We start from the raw sequence: 20985 nt of genomic DNA, 5'->3' as shown, positions 1-20985 counted from the left end.
CAGTTTGGTATTTCCCACAACTTAATCGCTGTTTTCTTAGATTTGATTAGACTTACTTTGGAATTCTTGTTGAACTGTTTTTTTTATGTTAAACTGTACCATTGCACAGGCTACAACGAAATATCTTCCATCGACTGATCTGATACCATTTTATTATTGTAGGCTACACTGACAGCATATTTTTGCGCGCGGTCCACTCCACATGATCCATGTTCACCTGCCGTTGTTTACGCCATTCACGTGGTAATATGTAGCAGATTTGTCCTGAATAAAAAGAAGAAGTTTATTGCAGGTAATTGTATAATTGACTCACTAATTGTTGTTAACAAGTCGTAGAATAACCTAATTATTACAGCACCCCATTCGGAATGTCCTTTGCTGAGCATCCATGACAAAGACGCACTGCGGTTAATGAGTTACCCAAGGAGAAGAAAGTGAAAGTGGAAAGAAAAGACCGACAAGGCTTTTGATAAACATACTCTCCACTTGTTTTTTGGTTGCGTGTTATTATCATGTCAACTTAGCTCCTTTAGCCCTTGTATTTGTGTAAATGGAGGTTATTTGAATAAAGAGGAAACACATGAAGGCCATACCCCGAAAATGAACGTTACATTTGAAAAATCCATTAACTTACGGGTAACTGTAAGGCAATTAAATAACTATGTTTAAATAAAAAAAACGTGTAAAATGAGAGGCTTGACACATTGAGTGTTTTTTTTCTTTTTGGTGTTCAGAAGTCTCCATGCTGAAAGCAGGCAGGCTAACACGGTAGAACGTGTTACATTTGAGCGTGAAAACGGGCTCATAATGCCAGCAACAAAAGAGGCAACAGCCTTCACGCAGTCCAGGACCTCTGTCCGATTTCATACTGTGAAGTTTTGTGTTTCACCAATTTTGCGGTGCATTACAGGCAATTTTGTATAGTAGACGCCTATAAAAGGCAGCGTGGAGCACCCTAATTAGCGTGCCATGTTAACAAATCTGCATGCTTAATTGGAATAGAGGTGTGAGTAGTGTTTTCCCCCAAATATAGCCATTATAAGAAATATGGGTTAAATGAAACCGTTTCTTAAAAATGATATAATCTACATCTGACTGATTTTTTAAAAAGTAAATTTTTTGGGCGGTGAAGAGCAAGTTAACAGATTATCCTGCAATTCTACGGCTCATTCGTGCATTGTGGCTCTCTTTCAAGTCGTGTGGAGCTGGGCTTTTTATTGCGAGCTTAGTCTTGTAAATATTTTACTGAATTTGGCAGCTTGCTTTGAAATATTTCACAAAATCTACGTTATTAAATCAAACTGACACATTCGGCAATGCCCGCCTATTTAACTTTATTTATATTTTTTGTTACCCAATATTCTTTCATGTTTGTCACCCAATATTCTATCAAGATACCAAATCTCTTCTCTCTCAGGGATTCTCTTTTCCACAAAGCAGTTCACAACAATACTGCTTGGAGCTTCAAAAGGCCTACATCTTTGATTTGCCTATTTTTTGTGAGGCACATGAAAGGACAGAGAGGTGGATCAATGACCAGTCTTTGAGCATATATACTAAGGGCTTTTCTTCCCAATGTGGACTCCTCAGTGAACACTCTCAGATGTAAATGTGAGAGCCACTCACGCTCTCTTTTCCACGCCATTTGCGCGGCAAACCACGGCCCCTATCTAAACAGGCTCATTGTGTGTGTTTTCCAACTCAAGTCTTAAGCGACTTTAAACGTGGCCCACGGAAGGACATCCGGCCGGTCGCGTGTCAGCTCTCTAATATAAATGACAAACGAATCGCCATGCCCTTCTGAATTTTCCTAACTGTACAACTATAGTGGGTTGCCTGCAAGATGTTCGGTATTTTAGCCATTTCGTTTCCAGCTGTAGTTTCACTCTTGTCTTTTGGAACAAAGAAGCAAAATGACAGTGAGTTTTGTTTTCATCAGTTTAATGGTCTCTCATAACACCAACAGATGTGGATTTATACGTTCTTATTGAGACGTTAGTTGCAATGCGCACAGCGCAAACTTCTCTGGTGGCCATTTGGTAGGACTTTCCCAGGATGGAGTCTTTTGATAGAAAAGTATGAAATCGAGAAGTAAGGGCCCCAGAAAGAGGCGTTCCGTCGATTCTCCTCGGTACGCGCTCGACCAGGGTGCAGCCTAGACTATGTTTGAGTTAGTCGGATAAAAGAAAGCTGTACCTATGTCTGTATTTCACGACAATCACACTTTCGATTAAATTAATTAAGTGATTGAAATCGAATTATGTGGATGAAGTAAAATCCAAAAATAAGTCTGTACGAATGGGTAGGAGAATTGGGTGACTATGGTGTGGCCATACAAGGCCCTTATTGCCAGAAAATCGCAAGGCTGTGACGACATGTGCGAAATTACCACGGTGCTGCCTTTGGGCCTGTGGCGTGAAACCTAGAAAGAAAAGAATGAATAGGCAAGGCTGGTACAAGTCCCCCAGCGGAGAAACGGACGATTTGTAGCATTATTTCCCATTTTATGGAGATTCTGTACGCTTCCCTTTTCCGTGTACAATATCACCTCACACGTCGCTCTATGGCTTTGCCATCACTGTCATGTGGGGTAGTTGTCCGAAATTAAGTCCATTTATATTTACTCTAAGAAACACACAGTTTGGGGGTTTTATTATTATTCCAAAGCAACGGAATTTCTTTTATTAATGAAACGACGGCCAATCCTACGAAATTCAGCGCACGAGTAGTCTAAATCTCCATTGATCTCTTATCATGATTGAATCCATTTGATAGAAAGAACTAATTAACTTAAAATGAACCAAGAAAATAAGATCAAAGACTTATTGTGGGTAAATTTGAAGTCCATTACTGTAATATTTACTTAACAAGGGAGATACATGTGTATTTAAACGCACATTACATTTACCTTGACACCATACAGAGATAAAACATTTGGCATTCAAATACACATACGTTAATGTAAAGACTATTCTATTCGCTTCTGATCTAAGTGATGTTTGGGGTTAGCAGTTTCTATCAAGAAGAAAAAAGTGTCCGGGTCCTCTGTTTGGCGCGCCCCGCATTGACATGTAAAGTGACCCTCGCCATAAATACCACAGGCAGACCGAATTCCATCACTCTTGCCGAGGACTACTCAGAGAGCACATCAGTCTTCAAGCAAGTAGCATTTTGAACTTTGCCATGGTTGCTGCAGCAGACTCAGAGAAGACCAAAGTCTTCAGTGGAAAGAAGGTGGGCAGTCTCATATTGTTACAGTTTTTAATATGTCCGAGGCTACATACATTGACTGTTAGGGATGCACGACCCGATAACATACAGTTTCTTATTATTTACTTTTTGTATTGTTTTTATTTCCAGGTTTCCAAGCCACTGATGGAGAAGAAGCGAAGAGCTCGTATCAACAAATGTCTTGATCAGTTGAAGACCTTGTTGGAAACCTGCTACTCAAACAGCGTAAGTATTTAATGCTGACTACTGGGCTAAACAGCATGTCTTTGCCAATTTGTTAATATCCAGTTTGCAAAATTATTCTAATTTCTTGGCTCCTTTTCATAGATTCGAAAAAGGAAGCTTGAGAAGGCTGATATACTGGAACTTACGGTCCGGCATCTGAGACATTTGCAAAAAAATCACAGTGGTAAGTTTGGTTTTATTGAAAATAATTGATTGCGTCCAAAGTACACAAATATTGGCTAACACTAAGTGCAAAGTAAACTTACAAATCTCTCCTTGTTTTATAGGTCCCCTTATGAACTCCGACTACTCCGAGTACCAAGCAGGCTTCCGTAGTTGCCTGGCTGGGGTGAATCAGTATTTGTTGAAGGCAGACATGGGTAGGAGCAACCAATCCGACATGCTGACGCAGCTCTCGAGCCGTCTTCTTCGCCCAGATGCGCGTGATGAAGGATCCAGCACCGCGGACAGCGACCCGAAGAATGGCCAGTCAACAGATCTTACTGAGCAAAGACTGGCGGCAAATATGGCTCTGCAAGCGAGTCCTGTCGCCGTGTCTAACTGCGTTAGAGGTTCGGCAAACATTAAAAGAAAACATGGAAACGCAGTGAAAACTACAGAGTTCACAGGCAAAGTCAGTTTTCCTGGAGTCCCCGAGATTGGAGTGATTTCTGCAAGAGAACAGAAGGAAAGCTGCAGTACTGGTTATTCGTCCAGAAGCAGTAATTCAACTGACGGACAGCATAATGAAAAATATGTTTTGGCCCCCTCTGACTCTCACTGGCGGCCTTGGTGACATATCTAGTCCAATATTTGTAAACACAAATAGATAGTTTTAGAGAGATACTTTATTATATCATTTGCACAATGTAGATTATTTTATATGCAACGCAGTGTATTTTTTGTATGATGTCTATTTTGTTTTAAATAAACTGAACTGAAATGTTGAATCTCTTGAATCTCAATTGTGTATGCATCATGACGTTAATGACCTCTTTGTACCTCATCGTGCATGTGTCAGAGTGCCACCATCTCAAGAACAGTCTGTATTTTGTTTCTACCTATTATTCAGAAGTTGTATTTACTGCCGAAATATCTACTAACCACTCTGAGGTACCATCCATTGTAGTATGAGTGCAATGATGGATGGATAGTTGGTGATCCAACAACTTATTCACAACTGCTCCCAAAGCCATAATAATTAGAACACTTGACTTGGTTGGGTAGGTATACGTCCGCGAGAGAGTTCACATAGATTTACGATAATTTTCAATATTCCAACTGAGAGACATTGCCTAATTGTCCCAGCTTCTGTAGCTAAAAGTGAACAGGGAAGCACTAAAGCCATTTAAGAGAGAGTACACATTGTAATGGTTTGAGTTTGACTTGCCAAATAATTGATTACAATTTCTACGAGAATGGGCAGTAGTCTATAAATATCCATGTCACTGGTTTCCATCTAATTCTTCTTCGTGTTTGAATGAGACAGAATGCAACAATTTGCAACATTTAAAGCACGTTTTTATAGGCAACTAGTACTGTTATTGTCTTCAAATGAATTTTCATGATATGATATGTAAACACACTGTCTAGTAGAAAAAATAAATGTAAAAAAAAAAGCTTTCACAGCATGACATCGCCAACTATATCGTCAGAAGACATGAGTTAGCATGCCAGCAAGGCTTGTATCAGCATCAACTGTGCTGCTGTTGGTGTTAGTGTAGGAGGATGTCGGGAGTTAATCGACCCCTTCCAGCGAACGTTTGCTATTGGATTTACAAGACTCTCAGGAGACTCAGGATTTCCTATTCTAATGTTCAAAACTCACATTGAATAATTGTGTGAAAACCCATACTCCCCAGGTAATCCATAATCAATCCCTGATTGCAAGGGTTAGAATCACTTGTGGGGTCATCTTCGGGTGTGTGGATGTAGGGCAGTCAGGTTTACCTGTATATACTCAATAGCAGACACTTTTTAAATTAATGTGGACATATTTGAACATTGATGGCGATGAACGCGTTGGTGCATGGGTAAACTAAATATTTAGGTGTTGGCCCTATATGATTATTTTTACAACTTGAATAGGGTACATCTTTATAAAGTGCAGCTTGGTGAACATTGTCGTAGTTATCTTCAGTTAAATTGGCTGAGACGACTTCTAGTATTCAAGGATTTGGTGCTTGTGTCATAAAATCAGCTGCGTATGGGTGGGAACTTTGAGAGGATGGCACCTTGCGGCGAGGAGAATTGTTGACACGCCCTCTGCTTTTCACAAGGCATTCAGGACTGTGGCACGCTGGGGGCGGTGAAAGGGAGCATGGACCAGCCAAGGAAGAGGGTGCCTCTCGAGCTATGCGACCCAACTCGGAAGATCCTGCTTCAGGTTTTAATGTGCAAAACGCGTCTCTTTGCCCTCCTCTACTTCCGAGGCAAACCGTGGGGTTTTGAGTCGTGAGCAAGCCCTCTGAATATTCAGCGATCCGCCTTTTGCCTGTGCAAGGAAGGGACGATCGATTTATTGACGCTGTTAAATGGAAACGTCAACAGCGTTCTAAAGTACCGTTACTTGCACTGGAAGTGGTGCGTACCTTTGTTGTATGTTTTCCCCTAGTTGTAGTTTGTAAACGCACCATCACACTGTCAAGCACGCACTCAATGAAACGCTCAAAGAATTCCTGTGGACTCTCTGCGTTGTTTAAGCAACCTAGCCAGGGTGGGGCTACAATGGTAGCACAGCTGAAAAGACAAGAAAAGGGTAAGAGTATCACATTTGCATTAGACTGTGTCCAGTGGAGCGCTCTTAAAGCCAGACTTGCCTAGCTGCAAAATGTGCCAGGGTTCGAATGCGCTTGTCTTAGGAGTTCAGAACAATAGATGAACCTAGTCAGCCAGTGCCATTTTGTAATTGCCTATAGGTGGTGATAAAGTTTTTGTTAGTCTTGCCAACAGGTGTGCAGGGCAGGGTCAGACTCACGAAAAGGAAGGTTCTTCGAATCATCTCTATTGTGTGTCTCAGGCTACACCAACAATATGCAAGATAATTGATTATGGAAAAAAAGGTACCCTGAATAATCCATTTCTGTATCTCAAGTGACACCAAGGATATGCAAGATAGTTCTCTCTTTTGCTGTCTGCAAGATGGTACATCTCGTTTAAGACGATTAATAAACAGTCACGATTTCTTGAAAGATTTATTTTATTTTTCTTACCTTACAGATTTTTTTCGGTAGTATTTCAAAAAGTGTTGGCATCATTAAAAACGAGAGGCGAATATTCTCATAAACGGTTGATGTACACTTCCGTTTTCATTTTCCTGATGTACACTTGTCTCAGAATTAGGCAAAACGCCAGGATTGATTATTTCCATTGTACAAACGCAAACACACTGCAAACAATTAAACAAAAGTCGAGTTTCTCTTCATGTAAATGTAATTACTCCAAGCAAAGTCATAATTTCAGCAACATAACATCAAACATCGTCCATTAGTTTGACAAAAGTATTTTGAACAGAGGATATGTTACAAAATTACGCTCTGATATTTTCAACAAAACAAACGAATTCTAATTTCAAATAATAATTTTCAAACATATAGATTTTTAAAAATAGAAGTGTTTATATATGTGCATTATGTAATCAAAGTGTGGTGTACGGAAAAATGTAAACTGGAACGCACAGATCTCACAAAATCTCAGACCTCCGCTGAAACAAACAAACAAACAAACAAAAAAAAAAACCGATATGGCCAAATGTTTCATTTTACATGTCAAAGTGCTTAACAAAATCTGACAGTGCTACATCATTGTATCATCATCATTTGAACAATGCCAAGAGTAAAGAAGAAATGTTCCCACAGACAACATAAGGCTACCAACAGGTTACTCTGGGTACTTTTCAAGTTGCAGGCAGTATTGATTTTGTTGTTCTACCTTATTTTCTCTCGTGAATCATTGTCTTGCCCAAACAGAATATCATTGTAAATACATTCATTTAACGATAATACCCATTATTCTGGTAGATTACTTGACTCATTTTCTAAATCTTGATGGAATGTTGCAATGGCTATAATATTGCCCAGTTTAGTCGTAAATGTTTAATAAGACTTGGTAATCGTTACAGAATGAGGAAGACTCTGGCTAGTCAATATGTCGTAGATGGCAGAGTGTGGAATCCAAAAGCAAATCTTCAATGCCCGAAAGATCAGTTCAACTCAGCTGCACTTGCATTGAGCACCATTGGTGAGTTTCACAACAGTATTTGGCAGAGTATAGCCTATATGTACACCCGTGCATGCTGGCAGCTGATGCCCAGCTAGGAGTCATAGCTCTCAACTCTTAATTAACAGTTTCTAAAGATGGACGTCAGAGAATCCTAACATCCTGAATAATGAAATCATAATAACAATACACCATGCCATCAGATGCAAATGTCACATCTTAAACTTTTACATACAAGATATTTTTTTTAATATAGCAGAAAGCCATTCGATTGTGACCTGAAATATCTGGGCAATTGTAAATAATAAACACACTTACTGTAGGGAAATTAAGCTATCAGCCTTGACCTCCTCAGGGTCAATAAAGTCCTTGGTCACTGTCCCTAGTTTCAGACACACAGCAGGCTCTGTGGGTTCCTCTCACTCTTTCCCTCTCTACACATCAGAGGTCAAATCATGGTGAAACTATGCGAGTGCAATATGAAAATCCTTATTGACAATCCAATACCAACAAGGTCTACTTTTAACATGAATACAAGGGGGGGAAATGATCTTGTATTAAATAATTACAACACATTTACATTTTTATTTTTGACATTATGACCCAACATATAAGGGACAAGAAAGAAGCCAACAAGGGCAGTCTGGGACATTAAACAACTATGGGCAGTTGTTTTTTTCTGCAACAACTTGCAGAAAGAAGAAAAACATTGCGAACACTTTAAAACTGAACCACTATGTGAAAAAACACATATTTCAGAATTTCTTGGACATTTATTCAATTATCAAAATAATAACACAACACTGGCAAAAAACAAGACCTCCCTGTCCAAGAGAAACAAACAGCTAAACAGCTAAAATGAAGTGGGAACTGAGCAAAACAAAAAGAAAGAGAGAGAGAGAATGGAGAGTTGACTGCCAACAATCTTCTCTAGAAACTTCTATTCCATCTTTATACTGTGCATGGTCTTTAAAGGATTTAAAGTAAATGTCTAAATGACACACACAAAGCACTAAGGTCAGTACTGCTTTACTCCTTTTTGGACCTGGCTGATGTTCGAGAGACCCCGGAGCATGGTCTGCTGATTCTAACACAGGAGAAACTCTGTAAACTCTGTATGTCCTCTTCACTCTCTCAGATTTTAGCTGTGCTCATAATACAAAAACATTCCACTTGAATCATAACAGCGGTATCAGTAAAAGCAATAATAGTCAAAAGTAAAACGAACAGCGAGAGTGAAAAGCTTTACACCCGCACCTAGGTGGTGGAGCCGACGGAGTCGGAGTGGAAGGTGACGTAGCCCGACGAGGAGGCAGAGGGTGAGCTTATAAAACTATTTGTGCTTCCTTTGCTCTCCATTTTCATTAGGAGTTTCTGCTCGGCCTCCCAGCCGCCCCCGCCGTCCCCCGGGCCGGTCCTGTGCCTCTGGCTGGGGGGTGCGAGTGCCTGTTCGGCCTGCGGGCTGTGAGGGTGCGCCCCGTGAGGGCCCGCGTCCTGGGCCGCACACTTCGGGTCTCTCAGGGAGCAGCCCTTCCCCGAGCCACAGGTCCCGGTTCCACCCGAAGATCCGGCGCTTCCGTTTCCAGCCCCACTAGAGGGCCCGCCGGCACTTCCCTCCACCCTGCTGCTCCGCCGGCTACCGCTTCCCTTTCCTCCTCCTCCAGTGGCCCTGCCGCCGTGGTCCTGGGGGAGCTCAGTGAGAGCGCAGATCCTGCCGTGGTCCGAGAGGCGGCGCAGCGCCTGCGGTTCGCGCTCGAAGTTGGTGAGGGGGAAGTGTGGGTAGAGGATGACGGCGTGCTGGCTGCTCCCCCGCGGTGCCTCGAAACCCTCGGGCAGCAGCGAGATGGCGGAGGCGCGGCGCGAGCTCTTCATGGGGCTGGCCAGCGGCGTCTCGTCGATGAAGCTGATGACCTCGTCACGTCCGAAACACTTGAGGAAGTCGTCCTCGTGCCGCTCGCCGCACATGCCCCCACCGCTGCCGGACAGGACGGCCACGCGCGGCAGGCCCCGGAGTGCGTAGCCGCTGTCCTCCGAGCGCCGGCGCTTGCGGTAGGGGCCGCCCTCCTCATGGTAGGACACCAAGCTGCCTCTCCGGCGATCGTGGTGGCGTGACGAGCTGTACTGCTGGATCCCAATGATGTCCTCCGTGGAGCCCCAGCGGTGCAGGTAAGAGGGGATCTGGCCGCTGGTCCACATGTCGGTTTCGTCGTGGGAGTATCTTCTTGTAGGGGGCACCTGCCGCAAAAACAGAGGGACGTCATATCAGCGTTCACTTGTAAAACTTAGGAGATACTGTCTAAAACAAAGAATGAGAGTCTCACAAAGACATGCAGACTTCTGAGTTCTAAGTTCTAGGGCTATGGAAATGTCAGTGGTTTTATTTACAGCATACAAAGGGAGAACTTTACCCAACTGAAGACTTTTACCCTTTTCTTTATTGATGTGTTTAACTGTTTATGCTCTTGTGTGTATGTGACTAACATGTTTGTGATTGTGTACTGTTTAACTATGAGAATGACATTGTTGCCACTTTTCTGATGAGAACGAGTCATTACACAACTCACATAAACAAAACCAACAAAAGGCATTTTTTGTGATCTGGGGGACTACCAGAATTTAAGACACATCCACAAGTTGATACTCACATTCCACATTGTTCTGAGAACTAAGCAGGAAAGACATAATGTCAGATTTTGTATCGTATCAATTCACTGTTTCATACAGCTAACATCCCAAAGCATACATCTCATTGCCTAAAGCACCAGAGCACCTCTTTGTGCAGCATTCATTTCTGTGCATGGGGGGGAGGGCAGCAGACTATACAGTAGCCTGAGAGTGAGAGTGTGAGCTTTGACCAGCAGGGGGAAGCAGAGCATTAGCATTGAATGAGAGAGAGAGGAGAGGGGAGTAGCAGGAGAGATGAGGTATAATAGCAGCGCCTCACCCGGATGCAAAGATCAAATGCTGGATCAAAGCCAGCAGGACTTTAAACAGGCCGATCAGGAGCAGAGGCATAACTCTGGCCGACATTTTATATAAAGAGAATGGCCTGCTGGTGAGTAATAATGGACCTGTTATTTTTGCACAGCGGAAAGCTACACGGAGGGATGGACGTAGTCGTCTCCGCATTCTTACGTGACAAAAACTGGCTGTAAGAAACAGCACAAGCAGTGGGACTGCTGAAATTAGCAGAGCCTCTGCTTCTGCTACAAATACACAAGCTGTATCCCTCATATCTCACAAATAAACTGTAGCCTTGCGATATCAAACTACCATACATGGCCACACAACTACCTTTTGAATGAGAAATTCATCCGGGGGGAACAGGGCCCAATTTTCAAAGCTGGCAACACGTGATTTTCGCAAGAGGCCGGAGGCTGGCACTGATGTACGGCACTGTATATCTGCTGTGGTGGATTGGGCATGAGAGGTGGCATTCGGGCATTACTCAATTATACGCAATGCAGGAGGATGGGGGGTGCATACAGTTACATGGTATTGTAGTGGATCACAGTGCATCAGCATTTTATTGCAGAATGTCATTGCAACTGCGCTCACTCGGCGCGGCTGTTCAGGCCTAAGGGGAAGGAGCCCTTGTTCTCTTGCAATTACAAACAACTGGCAAGTGCTCAATTTGGGTCACATTTTGCAATGAAAAGGCACAGAGATGGCACTGTGATGGATGTCTGGGTGTGGAAAAGAGAGCTGGGGGTGGGGGTGGGGGAGGGGGAGGGGGAGGGGGTGGGGGTGGGGGGGGTGGGTTGTCTTTGGAATCGGGTTCTCTATTTTCAGGCGACGGTCTCCGCATCCAGCCGTCAAGCACTGTGTGTGTCCTTATCAAAGCCGTAGTCCGGCGGATCTATTTTAGAAGAAACCTGACAATTAGTGTCAGGCCAAACAGGGTTACTGTGGTGGCAAATGAGGCTAGACGGTTAGACCATCAGTGCTTGAAGACTGTATGGTCAGAGACGACTTCAAGGTGAAAGAGGAGCATTTCACAGCTCTACTGCTAACTGGCTTTCATGTGGGGGCCACAATGAGATTTACTGCACTTGGTTTCTACGGATGATGGGTTTTCTGTGCCAGTGCCTTTTACTAAGCTAGGCTGCTGAAGCAGTTTCTTACTTAGTAGCTCGAACAGCTTGCGGAGGCGTTTTCTAAATGCATGTCTTGTAAAAATAAAATAAAAATAGAAAAACGTTGTCAGGTAACTTCCCTGTAGCCCAGTGGAGCATGCATGGCTTTAACGGTGGGCTCAACTCCCAGACAGTCGCACGCAAGATTAAGAACGCAAGCACCCTTACCACTGCGAGTCGGTTTGGATACAAGCGTTTGTTAGAGAGGAATTGAATGCAAATGCGCGAGAAATGACGGCCTCTCTAATTGGTGTTCTGATGTGCTCAGGAGGCTGCGTGAGTTAGGCTTTGGTGCAGGCAGCAGGCAGCATTGTCACGCGGGGTTCTGCTCAGAGAGAGATAAGGAATATGTGTCTAAAGATGAGGTGAGCGGCTTTGTTGGTCTTGTTTGCCAAACATTAGTCAGCCAGACTATTGTTTTGACTCATATGTCTCTAACGTCATGTCTGGATATGTCAAAGAGCATGTGAGTAATAGTTTTTTAGGGATTTTTCTTTCTCTGAAATGCAAAAAAAAAAAAAAAGTTTCCTGAAGGGATAAGACAATCATATAACAACTCTCGTGGAGAGGGCCAACTGCAGCATGCACAACTGAGAAAATCTTCATATGTAGTTTCACCATACGAAGGTTCACTGCAAAATATATCAATTTTATGAAATTAAAAAAGATCAATGGAAATATACCTGCAAGTACTGCATTTTATCTTCCTGATGTTCCCTCAATGGATAACCCTGGGGCACACCCCTTTCTAAGGTTGAGAATTCGTACTTGGCAATACGGTCTATCGTCATGATATCGGGCCCCGGGCTATAGTCATACGGTCTGTCATAAATTAAGTCCGGATGAAAGGCTCCATCCTGGCTGTTTTCTGCAAATGCAGAAAGCATATATATCAGAATTCAAAATGAAATGGACTCAGATACACAGACAGACAGACAGACAGACGAAGAGATAAAAAGACAAGTTCATCTTCTTTTTTTCCACGTCTCTTCTTTGATGATTTCTAAACTGAAATTTGGTGTTAGGGTGGCTTTTGTTTTAGGTGAAGGCAAATAAATCAATATTGATTTTAATATTTGGTCAATATTCATTCTTGAAAAAGCATCTGTCTGAAAATCATAGCTGGTGGCCTTTGGCACACAAGTGGTGCTGTACACCTGTGTGCAGATGAAAACAAAACAAAACAAAATACCCTCTCTGGAGAAGTTGGGCCTAGGGTGAAGCACATCCTGGTGTGCAATAATGTTGAGTAATAAAAATGATAAATGTCATTTTTACATTATGTTTTTTTTTTTTTAAATGAATGGGCCTCTGTTGACCCACAATGTTTCATTTGGCAGGTTTTAGTGAGGAGTTGGAGGCATGAGCCCTGAAGTACAGTGTAAAATGCTGGTCTTGTGGCAAGTGTGGGCCAGGTGCAAGATGAGAGATGAGATTAGCACAGGCATTAGCTTAGCATGCAGGTCAGTAGCTTTTGGAGAACAAGAAACGACCCTTATACATACAACTCAGCTGGGTTATACAAGGCAACCCTTCTGCAAAGAAGAGTAGAGAACTGGTAACATTAACAGCACAAATCAAAACTGTCACACAACTAACACCCAACCTCACCCCCACACACACACACACAAATGCATAGACTCACACACACACACACACACACACACACACACACACACACACACACACACACACACACACACACACACACACACACACACACACACACACACACAATTTTTTAATCTACAAAGAATTACTACTACATCACAGCACAACACCAGCTCACTTGGAGAGAAGGAAGGATGTCTCTGATTAAAATGGCTTTGGATATTTTCATATGCCCTACCCTGCCAGGTTCAAGTTTCAGCCAAAACATTAAAATCATTATCTGCAAGGGGAATATCAAATGACATCTCATCTATTATTTGGTTATAATAAATGAGGAAATAGCACACTTATGATCAGGGGACATCAGGTCTTACGATCAGACAGAAAAATCATTATTTAATAACCGGTCAGTGCTCTTAAGGAGAACATTTAAATTGTGACAGCCATTTTTTTAAACTGACACATTACATGACATTATACCCTGTGTCACACAGATAATATTTTCACAGATACGGCCTTCCAGTACTCTGAGCAACTGTGCTTTGTAAATTATTCGTGGGTGACTTTCCTATAGGGCTCTTTGGCATTGTCCCCAGAGCCGAGACAAACAGCGGCGATAGTGTTCATTCTTGTTTAGCTGAATACCTTTCCAGACAGAGAAGTAGGTCACATGATAAATCCAATGAGACTCCCAGCCTCTCATAATCATCACTGGTCCACCCTGAGAGATTAGGTCTGACACATTTCGAGCCAAGAAAAAAAAAAAGCCTCACCGCCTAATTCAAATATGGCTGAAATTACCACTGGGGCCCATTTCTTCCCTTCTTCCTAATATCGATTTGACATCAATTGACTCGGGAGGACTAACCTAATTGAAACCAAAGCCTGTGACACTTGACAGCCATCCTTCACTCTCTTCCCTCCCTCCCTCCATCCACCCCCTTCCCTCCCCAGGTCTTTCCCCATGCAGGGCGGGCCAGCACGGGGGCCTTTACCTTCGTCCACGTCGTCATTGGACATGATGGCCACGCACTTCTCCCACACCATCTTGACGTCGGCGCGGTAGCGGTCGCAGGCCCACAGAAACATGGGCAGCAGGATGGACTGGGCAATGGAGCACCAGAGCACGCACAGCACCATCCATGTGTACGAGCGGTCGTACTTCAGACTCGCAAAGCTCACCACCTGTGACAAGGCCAGGGAGAGAGAGAGGGAGAAAGAAAAGTCCACAATCAGACATCAGAAGTGGATTCAGGTTAAGACACTTAAAAGAGAGGGACAGAGAGAGGGAGAAAAGGAATGAGAAAAGAGAAAGAGAGAGAGTGCAAAAGTCAACAAAAAAGAGGGAAGTGGATTCACATAAAGGCAGCTGAAGAAAAAAAGAGGGCGAGAGAGGTAAAGAAAGTGAGAAAGAGAGAAGCAGGGGGAAAGAAAGTCAATAATCAGGAGGGATGTGTATTCAGGTGAAGAGCGACGGATAAAAGAAAGTGACAGACAGATATAAAGCAGCCGGGGCCAGAGAGGGGGAGAGGAGGCAGAGACGCAGATCAGGGTGAGGGAGAGACCATGACAAAGGGGAAAAGAGAAAGAGAGAAAAACAAGGGCAGAGTGATGGTCTGACAAAAAGAAGAAAAGGCATTGAAGAATTGATTGTCCTTCAGCAGAAATGTACAAAGCAGTGCAGAATGCAGCAACGAGGCATGTTATTAATAACAATTGAGCCGCTGAGGCTGAGGCTGTCTTTGGCTATGCTCTGGCCCCACTAGTATCAATAAGCCTGAAAACGGCACCTTAAGACAATCTGTTTATGTAGTGTAGTGTATTGTAGTGCCAACACATCCCTGCTCTTTGTTTTGCTTCACCGACAATTTAGCTGAGAGTTTATTCACAATCTCAAAGCATTCAAACTAGACTTTCAGAGAAAAAACAGCACGTTGAAGGTGCGGTCAATATTTGTCAAGAATTAAGCTGAATGACACAGTACAAGTATGGACAAATATGGAGGGTCTGAAAGGGAATCCAGAGAGACGGTTGACGAACTACTGTGCTATGAACTTGATTGTCAGTATTGTATGCCACACAATTTGTGGGTCACCACACAAATCCGAGGGACAATGAGAGCCCATTCAGAGGATTTCTTTTTGCTCTTGGGTAGTTGTAGATATCTAATGTCTAGAATACTTGCCTTTGTGGTGCTGGCAGGGAAATTACATTTCACATCAGTATCAGTATGGCATTTGACTTAAATAAATAATAAATAAATAAAAAAGTTGAATTGCTCAAGTGGCCGAATGTTTCTATGCCATGTCTCCTGACTTCCATTCAGTGCACCGGCAAAGCTTTTTTTGGCCCACACACAAACACTGTGACTGCACACCTTAGGCAAAGCCAGACAGATGGCATCCCATGTTCCCTGATACCTGCCCAGCTCTGTGTCCTTCTGTCCTAAACACTGTGAGGTCTCCAGAAACACACACACACACACACACACACACACACACACACACACACACACACACACACACAAACTGAGGCACACACACTGCTGAACCCTGGTATTGACCTCTGATTATCTAATTAAACTCCATCGTGGTAAAGTGCATCATACAAACAGAGGCCGCCGTGGTCCATTAGCACAGGTGCACACACACACACACACACACACAGACTCATACACACACACTCACACACACAACATATTGTAAACAGCTTCTGATAGGCAGGATTTTTTGGTAAATGCGCCCTTATGTGAGGGGAAAGACAGGTCAGAGACTGAGCTACCGACAGTAATGCATTTAAATAGCTCATTCTCCCCACACAGAGGGGGCTCTGCTTCTGTTTCTCCTCAGCAGTGATTGGCAGTGCCGCCCCCCTCTGATGCACTGGGGCTGTTTCACGAGCAGTTTGAGACGGAGGCAACAGGCCGCCACTGGGCTAACATCAGAGCACAGATGAGAGGAGAGGGGAGGAGAGGAGAGGAGAGGAAGAAAACTTTACATGATCTCCACATTTTCATAATGATGTGATTTAGGAAGTGGAGAAGATTCTCATCTCTGCAGAAAGTAGTTTGGGTTGTTAGTGTGTATTGATGCATTTGTAATGGCTCTGTGTGTGTGTGTGTGTGTGTGTGTGTGTGTGTGTGTGTGCGTGTGTGTGTGCAGGAAGATGGATACATGTTGGTCTTAAAACGTCTCTGTCCACGCATGTTTGTGAGTTTGTGTGTGAGTGTACATGCATATGTTCACTCATCTATTGATCCGATTGAAGCTCAAGGCATTCAAGGTCAGCACAGAAATGGGTGGGGTTTTAAATGAGTCACTGGTGCCACTGGTGAAAATCAATGGGTCATGCCACAGTTTGAAGCCTCGATTTCACACAGTTGGACATATTCATTGATGTACAGATGGACACACACACGCACACTCTCTCTCTCTTTTTCTCCTTCTATTCTTACGCTTCTTGTCTATCACTCCTTCATCAATGCCATCCCCTGCTTTTTTCCACACTGTTGACTTTGTGGGTTGATTGGGAGTCAAACAGTAAAGCTCTTAAAGCTGCTGTATGCAATATTAACAGTCAGGCTTAATGGACCACAAGGTCATATTATGGACCAACACCCAGCCTCTTCAATGTGTGATTCACAGGCAGTATACTTTGCTGGCGAGGATGAATTCAAACCCTGTTCAGTTCTTAAGTTTCTAATTACATGAATCAGGAGTCTAAGAGGCCTTTTCTTCTTAAATGATCCATCAGAGAGTAGCCATCAGAATACACAGTCATCTGCAATCTTTTAAAACAATATCAGTTGCAGGAACTTTTAATATGGCTGAATGGCAAAAGATACAAATAAACTGGCAGGCATATATGTGCCAGGCACACTTTCAGTATTTGTTTTGGGCCTTTGGGACTCTGGGATCAGGCTTGCAAGACCAATGAAGAGATATATTTATTGTCATGTACTATCGAGTAATATCATTTTTTTGTTCTCATTAAACACTATTTTCTTTCATAAATAGTTTTGAAACCTCATTTTCTCTATTAAGTTCAACTGTATTGTATTGTATTTTATTTTGGAGTCATTTTTACTAAAGCATGTTTGATGTAAGATGTGAGAGGTTTTAAAGATCTGTTTTTGTAGGTAGATAGTTTTTTAATGTGAAGGAGGGATAAACCCACTGTTTGCTTAACTGCTATTCTTCTCACTCTGTAGTTTGTAGTCTGGGTCATAAAACCAGTGGAAGTGTAAGAGCAGCTTTTAAAGAACGACTTATATCACCAAACATATCACCAAAATACATCAGTTTGTAATCTAGCTAGCTATTATCAACGCCAACTGTGATGCTGTTAGTGTTAGCAAGGTCAGTCTGTTTGCTGTTAGCCAGTTAGCTTACTTGTTTTAGACAAAATCACCTTAATGCTGCTTTAGCTGATGTGAAACAGCTCAACTAGTAGGTTGACTGGTGGTACAGACACCAAGGTTGTCAGTTCATACGCGAGCACAAATACTGATCAAAATGTATCTCTGTATTGTAGGCCTGAGTCACTTTGAATAAAAAGCCTAGACATAATATAATAAAAAGGAGACAGGGCTGGAGAGGAGTTTGGGAGTGGATGCTGCAGAAGGACAATAAAAGATGCGGTTGAGAAACTGTAGAAATTGCAGCAGTGCACTTAAAAATGTATTCCCAGGCTCCCAGTACTGCACAAATGAGGACGAGAAAAATACTTAAAGGGCAAGAACACCTAACGATGAAGGTGAGCCCCACTGCAATCAAACAACAGCAGTATCTGTCCTGTCTGTCCAGTATCTGTCTTGCACAAAACCACTGGGTATACAAGTCATGTTGTAAGGGGTTGGAATTGGACCCAATTTGAGCAAGTAATCCCCCAAACGCGCTAAAATATTGAAGGCAGTTATTCATTTTTAACCGTAGCTAAATAGCAGGGCTGATCAGCTGCTAGCCTCACTCCCCAGGTGGCTGCTAGATGGTGACGGTGGCATGAGAGAGAGGAGAGACGGACTAGCTCTATAGTGGCCTGTGACTGCATAATGAATCAAGATCAGATGCTGAAAAATGCATGAATGTCAGAGATGGAGACCGGCAAATGATTCCACTGCATGAGGCCATACAGAGAGGCTGTGGGGAAGAGACGGAGTGAAATATGTGGCGTAGTCCAATCAATCATACTATGTTTACCAGCGTGCCCCTAAACAACAGCTGCAGAGAAATTCAGTTGTTTTCTATTCAATTTCTTTTTCATTCTAGCCAGAGATTAAAAAGAAAGGGGGAAAAGGAAAGAAGGAAAGAAAGAAAGGAGGAAAATAAAATACACAGAAGGAAAAAAAGGACACAGATGGCCTGTGGTCAATGTATTTCATGTAGCGAAATTCACTTGTTTTCATAGGTTTTTCTCTACCACCACGCATTCATTTTATTCTCATGTTAGGTTGGAAGCATGAAAATAAATCAAGAAAAAAAAATGGAAAGAAATACAGAAAAGAAAGACCAGGCATACATAGACAGACACACCAACCAAGAGCCCCAGATGGCCTGACGGGCAAACAGACAGACCCAGAGAAGGGCACGTAGACGTCTGCCGGAGACGCACGCCGGCAGCACAGCTCTGAGAGAGTCTTTCTTCAAAAGTAGAGAGAGCACGTGGTTTCCCCAGTGCCTATGGACTGCAGCAAATCTCAGCGCCTCTACCACTCCTCCATATCTGCTGACCTTACTTCCACTTGACTCTATGTGTGGTGCAAGAAGAAATCAATAAAACCAGCGATGCAATGCTGTAAATCCCAGTGGACAACCACCCCCATATAATTACAGACATATATTCAAAGAAAGGGATAGAGGGGAGGAGAGAGAGAGAGAGAGTGCTGCCCGGAGCAGTCTGTGCTGACATGATTCCCGGCAGCTGAAAGACAATCGGTGAGATGAGCTCCATCCGAGCCTCAGCTGCGAGAGGAACGTGTTAGGCAGGCTGGGAGAGCTCCTAGGGGTCTCTGGGTGATTGGTGGCTGGCATCAGCGTGGGGTGGTCTCGTGCACCTCACAGAAAGAGACAACAGTGCTAGCGGTGCTACACGCACTAGCGGTGCTACACGCACTAGCACTGCTACACACACTAGCGGTGCTACACACACTAGCATTGTCTGGGAAATTCATTGAAAGAGTATATTGACAGTTCATTGCAATGCAGGAGTGGTTCAGAAAAGCAAACTATAAATGTCACAGGGAATGGAGCTGGCTAAACACTGAGCGCAGTTCAGAGATCTCACTGTGTCATCATGACATGGATCTATAGCTGGCCACAGTGGCCTCTCCACTTCATCTTCTCACATCCAGCTTGTCCACTTTAGTCAGGGCGCAGGCCTGAATGACCATTAAACAGACAGCCAATTACATTCACTGACCTGGTCTCAGAGCCTGCTCGGGATGTCTTTCAAAAAGCGTGTTACACAGCAGACACTCCCCCAAACAAAACTTATTTTCTTGTTCAGGCTTTCAGCCCTTCCCCAAGAACATGTAAAGACTCAGATCCACAAGCGTATGCTATGTAACCAGCAGCCTGATGTTAAGCAATCTGTTATGATGTTTTGCCAAAATGTTTACAGATGTACATTTACTTTTAGTGTTAGTGGTAGAACATGTGATCCACAAAGAAAATTAAAATGGGGAAGAGAAGCGTGTGTTTTTTGAAGCACAGCCCAAAGGCAGCTCGTCCTAGCTTCTCCTTGAGAGAACATGTTGACAGGTAAACTCCAAGCCCATTCTCCGTAGGCAACAGTGGGCATTATTTACGGTTTTGCAGACACATGGAAACGCTTTGCTCGGAGCATCGGCTCTTGATTTGTATACACGGGCAACATGGAGTGCCAAGGTTTTGCGATGGAGGTTTTTCATATCTGTTTGTTTCTGTGTGCTGTTTGAAAGGCCCTTCAAGGACACTGAATCCGGCTGGCTGCTATTGCTAGGCACAACCCAAACAAACATGGCCACACGCGAGAGACAGACAAACACACATGACTCTAGCTCCCAAACCCTGTATGTCTGCACAAAGCATCTGAGCAAAGCATCAACAGACACACACAAACACACACACAAACAAACACACACACACAAGCATGCAACACACACACACGCATGCAACACACACACACACACACGCATGCAACACACACACACGCATGCACACACACATAAGCATGCTCACGACACAAATGCAGACACACACAGGCACACGCACTAAAACACATCTTGTGACCTACTTCCATCCCTGGCTGAGGTTAAGTGCAAAGCTTGATGTAAATAATACAGTGGCAAAAGCATTTCTGCTCTCTTTGGGAAACATTAGTTCTCTAATTAAGAATGATGAGCACTTTCTCCTTTTTCCCATTATGCTTGTTCCAGTGGCTCCTCACATCCAGCCCCCCTCCCAAGAGAGAGAGAGAGGGATAGAGATAGAGGGAAAAACAGAGTGAAAGAGAGCGAGCAAGAGAGAGAGTATTTGTGGTAAAGCATGCGATCCCCTCTCCACTCCCCCCCCCCCCCCCCCCCCTC

General features: G+C 43.4%; 2 protein-coding genes across 4 annotated transcripts in view; one reads left to right on the top strand and one right to left on the bottom strand.

The window, feature by feature from the left end:
* Nucleotides 1-2924: 2924 nt before the first annotated feature.
* On the top strand, nt 2925-5914 carry her3 (hairy-related 3). The gene is made up of 5 exons (XM_012826019.3): nt 2925-3234; nt 3361-3456; nt 3559-3640; nt 3744-4028; nt 5736-5914. The coding sequence occupies exons 1-5, from the start codon at nt 3184-3186 to the stop codon at nt 5912-5914; spliced, it is 693 nt and encodes a 230-aa protein (XP_012681473.1). The 5' UTR covers nt 2925-3183.
* A 723-nt stretch (nt 5915-6637) lies between these two features.
* LOC105898907 (probable G-protein coupled receptor 153) overlaps nt 6638-20985 on the bottom strand; it is a 34325-nt gene continuing 19977 nt past the window's right edge. For 2 of the 3 annotated variants that reach the window (XM_031566243.2, XM_012826018.3), the window contains 3 exons: nt 14417-14606; nt 12494-12678; nt 6638-9909 (listed from right to left, as the gene is read on the bottom strand). In XM_031566243.2, the coding sequence (XP_031422103.1) occupies nt 8932-9909; nt 12494-12678; nt 14417-14606 (1353 nt within the window). In that variant the 3' untranslated portion in view covers nt 6638-8931. Of the gene's footprint in view, nt 9910-10319; nt 10340-12493; nt 12679-13315; nt 13346-14416; nt 14607-20985 lie in introns of all 3 variants that reach the window. The other variant, XM_031566244.2, reaches the window with a different exon arrangement.

The sequence above is a fragment of the Clupea harengus genome, chromosome 4, assembly GCF_900700415.2.
Source record: "Clupea harengus chromosome 4, Ch_v2.0.2, whole genome shotgun sequence".
Classification (NCBI taxonomy): domain Eukaryota; kingdom Metazoa; phylum Chordata; class Actinopteri; order Clupeiformes; family Clupeidae; genus Clupea; species Clupea harengus.
The sequence above is the reverse complement of the archived record's forward strand: the minus strand, read 5'-3'. Positions and strand labels throughout refer to the sequence as shown.